This window comes from Panthera leo, chromosome E1 (assembly GCF_018350215.1).
Source record: "Panthera leo isolate Ple1 chromosome E1, P.leo_Ple1_pat1.1, whole genome shotgun sequence".
Lineage (NCBI taxonomy): Eukaryota > Metazoa > Chordata > Mammalia > Carnivora > Felidae > Panthera > Panthera leo.
The window spans coordinates 35,573,155-35,583,996 of NC_056692.1; the positions used below are offsets into that span (position 1 = coordinate 35,573,155).

The 10,842-nt window shown below is 54.7% G+C and overlaps 1 protein-coding gene across 2 annotated transcripts; it reads left to right on the top strand.

The window, feature by feature from the left end:
* The first annotated feature begins 2,267 nt into the window (after positions 1-2,267).
* SLC35B1 (solute carrier family 35 member B1) lies at positions 2,268-8,587 on the top strand. 2 transcript variants are annotated; one of them, XM_042917440.1, is made up of 9 exons: positions 2,269-2,617; positions 3,280-3,383; positions 3,943-4,073; positions 4,343-4,373; positions 5,348-5,505; positions 6,491-6,617; positions 7,325-7,431; positions 7,595-7,748; positions 8,326-8,587. In XM_042917440.1, exons 1-9 carry the CDS (start codon positions 2,406-2,408, stop codon positions 8,376-8,378), a joined length of 1,077 nt encoding a protein of 358 aa, XP_042773374.1. In that variant the 5' UTR covers positions 2,269-2,405; the 3' UTR covers positions 8,379-8,587. The 2 variants fall into 2 exon arrangements, with proteins under 2 accessions (XP_042773375.1, XP_042773374.1); XM_042917441.1 differs by lacking the exon at positions 5,348-5,505 and having other exon boundaries at positions 2,268-2,617.
* Positions 8,588-10,842: the final 2,255 nt, after the last annotated feature.

Consider the following 10,842-nt stretch of genomic DNA (forward strand, 5'->3'; position numbering starts at 1 on the left):
CCAGCAGCCTGAGGTTCTGTTAGACGTGATTTGGGGGGGGGGGGGGGGGGGGGGGAGGGGGGAGGGAATGGGATAGAGATTGGAGGTATTATATTGATCATTTCCTGCTTATCTTCAAGAGGGGTCTTTACTGAACACGTAAGGATGTGGATGCGGGTGTTACATGAATGTGGGCGTTGTGTGGATGGACAGTGTTCCTGTCCTCAGGTCACTAGGCTTGGATTCTTTACACGGACATCTAAGCAGCAGGTCCGTAGAAAGGCTGTCCAGATGAAGGGTGTGGCGGAGGTGGGGTGAAGGAGTCAGTGGGGAAGCCGGAAGTCAGTGGGGATGAGTCCGGAAAAGCTCCCTAGAGAGAGTGGGTTTCAGAGAGGACGCGAGGGGGGACCAAGTTTGACGTCGTGTGTGCTCCTTGCACCAGCCAGGGGAACAAGACGAGAGAATGGCAAGCAGGCTGAAACTCTGGGCGCAGTTTTAGGGAAGCTTTGGCCTTTCTGGAGCATTCTTTCCATCTCCTGAGTACCCACGACACAGAGGGGTTTGCAGCCTCTCAGCTTTATTGTGCTGCACCTGTAAGAGCTCAGCAGCTTTGAGGGGAAACGGAAACAGCCACCCCAACATTCCGAAGGCGCTTTGCGATTTACAAACATTATCACCTGGCATCCGATCCCTACTGGAGGGGCGGAAAGTTGACTACCCCAAGAGCAGTTGTAATAACTACAATCGCACCTGTCTTGTAAGGCCGCAAGACGAGCTCCTAAGGCAGGCTATCCCTGTAGGCATTGGCCCGGTGAGCATCAGAAACCCTGTTAAGTGCTTGACCTAAAATCTTACCGAAATATCGCAACAACACAGAGAGCGAGAGAACTGGATAAATCCCGCTGTACTAATGAGAGAAAGACAGAAAGATTGTATAGCCTCACCCCAAAGGCACAAAGTGGGGGAGCTAAGATTGGGAAGCAGATCATTTGAATCCGGTGCCCATGCTTCTGACCACAGTGGTCTCCTGCTTGTTGGTATTTTCCCATTAATTTCAGATGAGGAAACTTGACTCAGAGGTCAAGAGAATTGTTTGAAGTCCCAGCTGGTGAAGAGGCAGGGCGGGGACTGGAACCTAGGTCTCTCACCCCAGCTACTGTTTGGTGCCCTGGAATCACAGGCTGATTCAGTGGAATAAGCCACAGGGCGAGACAGCAAATTGTGTGTGGGGTGGGGGGCACCCCTCATTAATAGAAAGGAGACAGGGGTTTGAAGACAGACCCTGTCTTCTTTCTCTTACTCCCCCCCCCCCCCCAAGATGTTTGGCCTACCCCCAAAGCCTTAGTGAGTCAGGCCCGGAGTGATGGGTGTGGTGCTGCCCTGAGTTTCCTTCCTTTGCCTGAGGCTGTGCCAAAGGAGTGAGCTGTTAGAAGCAGAGAAGCAGCCTCTACCCAGATAGCAGCCCAGAGTCCATGGATTAAGTGGCACTTGGGGGTTGTAGGGGAAAGTCCTGGGGTCTTGCCCTAGCTCTTGATGCAGGCCCAACACTTGGGTGAGGGAGGGGTCCAAAAAGGCGGTCCTTTAATGGGAAAGAATCTGGAGGGTGGCAGGCCCATTGCTGGGGATGCATAAGACCCTGGAGAAAAGCCACTTCCATTTCCACTTCCAGGAGGTGAGGAAATCCGATCAGAGTTGAGAAAGTGTCAGGACGAATAATGCCTTAAACTCGCACAGCGCACTTCACGGTTTACGAAACGCTTTTCACAAACCTCGGCCCATTTGATCCTCAGAACAGCCGAGAGGCGACAAGGTGACTAATACTAATTGAGGCCGGGAAAACTGCCGCTTGGCACGGAGACAGCACGCGTAGGTTAGCCTAACCCTTGGAAGCCTACGGATGTGCTCTGGAAGGAGGACCGCTCTCAAACGCCTGGTCTTCGGGCAGAGGGCGAAGCGCTGACGCGTGGCAGCAGCTAGGGGGCGCTGAGGTTCCACTGAGACTTTCCTGGCGTTAGGACCCAGCGGAAGCCTGACCGCTGACTGGGAAAGAGACGGGGGGATTTGCCCAGCTGGCCGCAACCTCCTTCCCACTCACCTGTCTGTCTTCGCACAGCGTAGCCAATTGCTGACCTCCACATCCTCATACGTCATCACTCCCCGCCCGCCTAGCTCGTAGGCCATCCCGTCGAGCTCCGGGTCGCAGCTGTCCTCGGACTTGCCTGATCGGAAGAGCTCGAGGGCGAGGAATTAACTTCGGGGCGGCTGGCTCTCTTGGCCACCAGGGTCGAAGCCAAGGTTTCAGGGTAGATCTCCGTTCCTTGGGAGCGGTTTCCGGGTCCCGAGGCGTTTCCCCCTCGGAGGCCCTGAACTGGCACCTCTGGCGGTGGCTGCTGGGGCCTGCTGAGCAGCGGTCGCATGCAGCTCCTATGAGGCCCCTGCCGCCGGTCGGCGATGTCCGGCTGGAGCTGTCCCCGTCGCCGCCGCTGCCGCTGCCGGCTGTGAGCGGGTCTCCGGTCGGGTCGTCCGGGCGTCTCATGGCCGCTAGCAGCTCCCTGGTGCCCGACCGGCTGCGCCTGCCGCTCTGCTTCCTCGGCGTCTTTGTCTGCTATTTCTACTATGGGATCCTGCAGGAGAAGATGTGAGCAGATCCCCGGGGCCGGAGCGCATGCTTGACCCCCTGTCTCGCCCCTGTGGCCGCGTTCGCGGGCCTCCCGCCCCTGAGCAGGGTGTCCCCTCGTGCCCGCCCTCCCAGCACCCCGACCCCTTGGCGGCCGCCGCTGTGCCTGCTCAGGTTTCCAAAACGCGAAAGTTGGTCTCCGAATTCTCGGGACCTGGTTAGTTTTCTTCCCTTGTTTTTCTTCCTTTTGGATCTGAAAGGCCTGCGTTTTACAGGCTGAGAGTTCTACCCCCACACAGGTTTGCGTGCCTGTGCCGCCGGCTCCTCTTTGGTCCTTCCAGATGTTTGCAGACCGCGGGTTCTTTTGCCCTGGGCTCTGCTGCTGTAGCCCGTACCCCTTCATCCGCTGCGTGGGGTACCTCGTTTCACCGTCTGATGTGCCACGTTTCCTCTAGCTCCATCCCCTAGTCTACGGGATTCGCAGGCCGGGATGTCTGGTTTCTAGATCCATTAAAATCAGCCCCTCTTGCGAATGAGGCCAGTGATCCTTCCAAACTGCCCCTTCGTTCAGAGAAGCAAGATCATTTTAAAGCTTTTCGTGGTTCCGGACATACTAGATGACCCTGAGGGAAACACACTAATTCCTCTCCTTCCCCGCCCCCCCCCCCCCTTTTCGTTCTTAGAACAAGAGGAAAGTATGGGGAGGGAGCCAAACCGGAGACATTCACTTTTGCCTTAACCCTGGTCTTCATCCAATGTGTGATCAATGCTGTGTTTGCCAAGATCTGTGAGTACCTGTATAGTAATGCGTTGCACGCTCTCTCCCTACCCACCCGGCTCCCAAGACCTCCACCCTCTTTAGCACTTTCGCAGCCTCTCTGTTCAGTGTACCAAACGAATGGCTTTGGAACGGGGTACAACCCTGTTTCCTCAAATCAGACCAACTTCTGAGTCAGAAACGTGCAGAGAATGGGCCTTCTGTGTTCCAGATCCCCGCGGAGAATCCTTACTTTTTTTTCTTTTCTGTTTCCCTTTGATTTTCCTTTATGCATCAGCTTCAAACATGTTTTGAGCTTCTCTCTTTGTTCCCTGGGGGCTGCATCAGGGCTAACTAGTCCCTTGAACTGAATGAGCCCCCATCCCTGCCCTGCATGTGGTCTTGGGTTAGGCGTAGGTGAGACTGGGGAGCGTAATCTTCAGAGACTTCCCAGGCTAAGAGGACAGAAATACCTTGTGCTGCTCGTCTTATTTGACAGGTTCCTTTCATGTGGCTTCCGACTTTTGCTCAGTAGTCCATCCTGGGCCCACCAGGTTTCTCTTAACATGTTTTTTTGGTCTTCTCCCAGTGATCCAGTGTTTTGACACTGCGAGGGTGGATCGCACTCGGAGCTGGCTCTATGCTGCCTGCTCGGTCTCCTATCTGGGTGCCATGGTCTCCAGCAACTCAGCACTACAGTTTGTCAACTATCCGACTCAGGTGAAACCTCAGGGTGGGAGGAGGGTCGGCTCAGCAGTAGTTGGAAAAGAACGAAGGCTCCTTCGCTCGGGCCCGTGGCTTAAATAAAAGGAGAATGGGTTGGAGAAATGCAGAGGGCAAAGAACTAGAGAGCTGAGGTTTAACGGTGGTGGGTTGGCCATGACAGGCTGCGGTTTCTGCTGTAGGCCCCACAGTTACTCATCCTGACGTAGCACGGGGCCTGGCACGTCACCGATGGCTCAGATATTATTTGCTGAATTTAATTTCAGGTCCTTGGTAAATCCTGCAAGCCAATCCCAGGTAAGCAGCAGAAGATGGTCCCCATCTACCGTCCTCACTCTTCCTGTCGGAAGCCCTCTACTCCTCTGCTAGAGCTGTGTATTCCTTCGGATTCGTCATCCCATCTCCGCTGTCTTGAGAGTCGCCCCTCCGTCCCTTCCTGCTGCCATCCTGTCATCCGTATCACTTCCTGTGGTGTTGGGGGTGCATGAGCTAGAGGCTGACCTAGTCTGCTTCTCGTGCCGGTCATTTTGGCGTCCCATGTGTTTACGTGGTCATTAGACACTCTAAATCCTATTTTGGGGGCGCCTGGGCGGCTCAGTCGGTTAAACGTCCGACTTCGGCTCAGGTCATGATCTCGCGGTCCGTGAGTTCGAGCCCCGCGTCGGGCTCTGTGCTGACAGCTCGGAGCCTGGAGCCTGTTTCCGATTCTGTGTCTCCCTCTCTCTCTGACCCTCCCCCGTTCATGCTCTGTCTCTCTCTGTCTCAAAATTAAAAAAAAAATAAAAAAACGTTAAAAAAAATTTAAATCCTATTTTGTTGAAATAGGATTTGTTGAAATCCTATTTCATGCTCAGGGTGGAGCCCGACTCGGGGCTCGATCCCACAACCCTGGTCATGACCCAAGCCAAAAGCAAGAGTTGGATGCTCAACCGACTGAGCCACCCACGCGCCCCCTCTCAATCCCATTTTGATCGTCAATTTCTTTCTCTAAATCTCTCACTCTTTTCCCTTATCCCCACCCTTGCCTTGTTCCTTCTTGGACCTTTCACCTTTGTTCTCTCCCTTTTCCCTGCCTTATACCCTTTGTTCACCCTGTTGCCCAATCATCTCTGTCTGGGAGCCAGCCTTGCACACCTTCCTCTTACCGTCTATAGGCCTTCCTTCTCAGACATTGTTTTCTCCCATGAGTCTTTTCTTGGCCCTCCAGAGAAGAGTGGTGGGCTCATCAGTGCCTGTGGGTACCGGAATTTTCCACTCTTTCTTCCCTGTAGTCATGCTCCTTGGAGTTACCCTCTTGAAGAAGAAGTACCCAATGGCCAAGTACCTGTGTGTGTTGCTAATTGTGGCTGGAGTGGCCCTTTTCATGTACAAACCCAAGAAAGTAGTTGGGATAGAAGACCACACAGTTGGCTACGGAGAGCTGCTTCTGGTACGTGGTCCTCGTGGGAAAGGCAGCCTTTTCCAGTAATCACAACCAAGGAGCATCCCCACCTGGGGTTATATGTCTTGAGAGAGATCATGGTGCTCCGTATGCCCCCCACTTCTGGTCTTTGCCTCTTGCTGTGTGGCCCCTGGCTCTGCGAAGGCCGTAGCAGGAGGCCTGAAATATTTAACTACAGCTCAGCCCTCCCGGGGAGGGGACGACTCCGAGGCCTGCATTTAAACACTGGTGTGAGGCCAGAGCAAACAGGGAAGGAATAGTGTGTCTCTCACTGTAGCTTTTCTGAGAAACCTGGAAGCCAGAGTTTAAAAGAAAAGTACAGTAACTGTTGCTTGCTGTGTATTAGGCATTGCCCCCAGTGGCTTACCTATTCGTTGGTTACTTTTTACAACGATAACCTTACAACGTACGTGGTGTTCTCTTCGTTTTCCATACGAAGGAAGTGAGACACAGAGAGGTTAAGTCCATTGCCGTGGTCACACAGCTATTAAGTGGCCAGAGTTCATGGCTAACTTTGCCCGGGGTTCCAGTCTGGGCAGTGTGACCGCAGAAGCCAGTCCAGAGCACTGCTCCAAGCCGGGAGGCCAACACGCCAGGACTAGATTCCCTGTCCTTGCTATAACAAAATACACGCATCATCACAATGTGTTCCTCTGGCCCCTGCACACGAAGCTTCATGGCGTTGTGTTGGGAAGTGGGAGGCGTCCCGTCCTACTCTGATTACATTATGACTGTTGGGGCTCAGATAGGCTGTCGTTCTAGTGTCTGGGGGGCGGGGGGAGTGAGCTATCGTGATCTCTCCTGACTGCCCACCCGTGACCGCTCGGCAGCATTTTGTTCTGAGGGACTCTGTCCTAAGGCAGCGGCTTTGTGAGGAGGTCTCAGAAAACTGAGAGTACCGTGTCCTGGGACGGGGGGTGGCGGTGCGGCCTGGTGGCCTCACTGCCGGCTGCACCCTCCCTCTCTTTTCCAGTTACTGTCTCTGACCCTGGACGGACTGACAGGCGTTTCCCAGGACCACATGCGGGCTCACTACCAAACGGGTTCCAACCACATGATGTTGAACATCAACCTTTGGTCGACATTGCTGCTGGGAGCTGGTAAGGAGCAGTTTTGCTGTTCTTTCCGTTGTGTCACCAGAGGCCAGACCACCCTCCGCCAGTTGACCCCCAGCGCAGAGGCCAGTTGCTAACTTTGCCCAGGCCAAGGGCCTTTCTTGGCTCAAAGGGGCCCTTCTGTCCAGCCCCCCGAGAAACCTTCCTGGAGAAAGCTTCCCAGCAGGCTGTGCTTGCTACTCATTGCACAGTCAAGGCTGGGTCACGGGGGTGCCTTGGGAACCCAGGGAGAGAGATGAGATGTTGGTATTTGACGTGTACCGAGTATAGTTCGAATGTGGACGCATTTGCTTTTAAATCAGCGCTTCCTAACCTGTTTTTCAAATCCGGACACACGCGGGAAGTATTTTTTGTACAGCCCAGTGGGCTTCACGGAGGAGGCTGCCGATGGCTGGAGGTGACCAGCACTCGGGGCTCCACTGAGCTGGCGATGCGTGGGGCAGTATCTCCCCAACACGCGAGGATCCCTGATTCCAGTGGCTTTGGCAGAAGCGACGAATCGATTCCCAAGCGTCTCTCGGAAGAGTCTTTAGTTAGTTTCTCTAATCGGAAGACTAGGAGGCTGCCTGACGGGACAGTACAGACTCCTTCCGCGCATTCTCCTGTGGGGTACTCCAGTGGGTTGTGCGCAGGCACGCGCACCATTACAGGCATGGGACGTGCGCCACTCACCCCCAGATGTCTTTCCCTAGGAATCCTGTTCACTGGCGAGCTCTGGGAGTTCTTGAGCTTTGCCGAAAGATACCCTACCATCATCTACAACATCCTGCTCTTTGGTCTGACCAGCGCCCTGGGGCAGGTGAGCGCATCACCACAGGGTGGCGTGGCTTCCCTGAGAGAGACTGACCCGGCTTGGGGGGAAGAGGGTGGGCCGAGTGAGCCCCGACGGCCCCTCGCAGACCTTAGACCTGGTGGCGGGTCCCCGAGAGCCAGGCCGACCCCCACGTTCTCCGTCTCTCTAGAGTTTCATCTTCATGACGGTGGTGTATTTTGGCCCCCTGACCTGCTCCATCATCACGACAACTCGCAAGTTCTTCACCATTTTGGCCTCTGTGATCCTCTTTGCCAACCCCATCAGCCCCCTGCAGTGGGTGGGCACCGTGCTCGTGTTCTTGGGTAAGTTGCCGGCAGAGCTGGCCTCGCTGGGCACACGGAGGGTGACAGCGCTTGGGATACTTTCTTCCCCCCTGAAACGTTATACTCATGAAATTTATGTCGTTATTTTAGAGAAGACGTTTTTAAAAGAGGAAAGGAAAAAAAAAAAAAAAAAGAGGAAAGGAAGCATCGCACCTAATCCACCCTTCCTAACGTACGTTTCATTTTAGTGATGTTCCTCTGGTGACTTAAGTTTCCCCACGCACCGAATAGGATAAAATCATTATACTTACTCCCTACTGATTGGTGCTGCCGTGGATGCGCTGAGAGAACTAGCTAAGAAGTCTTGACGTTCTTTTCTTTTCGTTGTACCGTATTTTATTCTATATATGTAATTACCTGTATCTTGGTGATTTTTTTTTTTTTCCCCTCCGAGGGAGTCCACTAAAACCGGTGTTTGCACGTTAGTTTTATTTAAAGCTCCCAGTGTTGGGGGGGGACTAAGGCTGACCGTCCCCTCCCCTCCCCCTACCCTCAAAATCATTGGTAGGTTGCATTTCTCCTCATAAAGCTAAGCCCATCTTTTCCCTTTCCTTAGGTCTCGGTCTCGATGCCAAGTTTGGGAAAGGAGCCAAGAAGACGTCCCACTAGGAACAGAGAGGCTACCTTCACTTCAAGCATATTTAAGTTATTATCTCAGATACGGACATCTCTTGGGCAAATGGACACAATAGGGAAAAAAGACTGGGACTGGGTTCCAGTCTGTTTGGGGTTTTTTGGTTTTGTCTTGTTTTTTGTTTGTTTTTTTTAAGAAAAGGAAGCAAAAATCACATATTCTGAAAGAAGCCCTTGGATTTTAACAGGACAGAGTTGGCAGTTTCTGTTCTGGCTGACCGGGAGCACAGCCCAGGGCAGAGACGAGAGCTGACGCTCTTTGCCCAGGCTTCCTGCCGGCTGTAGGTGCCCTGGTTGGGTGGCTAATTCCCCCAAGCGCCCAAGCCTTGCCGGGAGGAACTTTAATAGGTTTGCAGTTGTGATTGTGGTCTCCACTCCCACAGGTGACGGTCCAAACATGCCAGGACGGGGGGGCTGGCCGTTAGAGCCAGAGAATATGAAAATCACTTCCTCTCCTCAAGCTCTGCTGGGCAAATCTGTCTTTAAGAACTCCAGATCTCTTCTTTCCTCAAGAAACCTCTCTTGAAGTCGTGGGGGGAGGGAAATGAGTCCAGAGCCACAGCGGCTGCCGCGTTTTCACGTTTCCCCGCGGCCTCCCCTTCGGCCAGAGCTCGCGCGAGCCCCGAGTGGAGACCCAGCGTATGTATCATGAACAGCTTGGGAAGGTCGCTTCCCTCCCTCCGTCTCTGCGTCTGTTCTCGGTCCACCTGGTCCCCTCCTGGGGAGGCCGGATTAATCCTATTCCCCTGTCCCCGTCAGCTGCTAAAGCATTGCGGTCCTCCTGCCGCCGAGGCTGTGCCAAGGTGTCCCCATGCCAGCTCCTGCCTGTTGAAAGGGATGCTGGCGGAAGGCATGGTGGCTGGGGCCTGGCACAGAGCCTCTGTCAAGTTTCCTGGGTGGCAGTGGCGGGGGGGGGGAGAAGGCGGAGCGTGGAGCAGAGCCACCTGCCCACTGCTGCCTTCAGAGTTGGAAACCGCAATCCTCCACGGGCCGAACTTTACACATGAAAGTGCATTTCCACCAGCTGCAACTTTCACTCCATCTGTTCAGCAGCCCCAGCCCCTTGGCTCTCCAGATGGGAGCCCAGCCGCCTTCCTGAGCGGCTGCCTCGCCACCCCTACCCAGCCTTTCAAGCCAGCCTCGCTTGCGCTCCTGTCGCTCTCTAGGGGCCCTGGTGTCGCTGCAGTTCTGCCCCCAAAGGCCCCCTCTCATTCTGTACTCCTCCTTGAGAGAAGAGGTTTTAAGTACATCTGACTGAACTTCCTTCCTTCTCCACCCCTTCTCCCTCTCTCTTCCCCCCCCCCCCCCATCCCAAAGTTTGCATCAGTTAGCTCCTTGGACTGATGGTTCTTTCAGACTGTCTTCTGTGGATCGGATAGGTGGCTAGAGCATGTATGTGACCGGGGCCGGGAACCTGTAGGCGATCCGCATGTGGGCCTGTTGTTCCAACCCTCCGACCAATCCCCTCCGCCTCCAGCCGCTGCCCTTCCCAGAGATGCCTGATACTAGGCACCAAGAGCAAGACAGAATCTTCAGCGGGCAGCGTGGCTCTCACCTGCCACCAGGGCAAGTACGTCCTACGTGCTGTGCGCCAAGAGCACGGTGCTGGCCTATCTGTTCAGTCCCGTCTGTCCAGCTAGCCCCTCCCTACTGTGCCACCTACTGTGAACTTGCTGGGAGTTGGAAGCTGAGGAGGACCAGTACTTACCCTCTGGGGGGGTTCACAGCCTACTAGGGAGACAGGTAAACAAATCACTGCGTCTCAGACGCGCAGAGCTAACAACGAAGTGTCTGGGCAAGGTGAGGCTTGAGCCCGAGTGTGGGAAGATGAAAGGAGGGGGGAACGGAGCCAAGCGGGAACTGGGGTTTAAAATCCCTGCCTCTCCCACCCCCCCCCCCCCCCCCGCCCTGACCCCGCCATCCTCCTGCCTTCAGTCAGTTCAAGTGGGAGCAGTGACCGCGCTGACGCGTCGCTCGGCTCAAATGGGACAGAGGTGAAGGTGTGGCGTAAGTTGCCATTGTGTTTTGGGCGGGGCATCCTTACCTACAGGATCGCGGGAGCCAAGCGCGCCAAGTTAGACCGAAGTCGGCAACATTCTGTTAGGGCTGAGACTGTGAAATACCAGACAAGTTCCGACAAAAGTAGTGTTGATCGCTAACCCTGGGCGGCCTGATGCCTCAGGTTGCTACAGATCAAAGGGCTTTCATCTGCAGTTAATTCTCAGCTATGTGCAGAAGGGAGGGAGCCCGCACACACGTTTCCCCAAGCACTGTGTTTTTCGTTTGGGGTATGCTGTACTTAGGCCTATTTTGGTCAAGCCATCAGGTCGACCTCCTCGGCTGTTTATGCTCAGGCTGGTGGCAAAAGCGGCTTGTCTCCTTCCTGGACGCCTCATAGCCTAGTGCGAGGGGAGCGACCCACCCGTGCGACTGGGGGTAA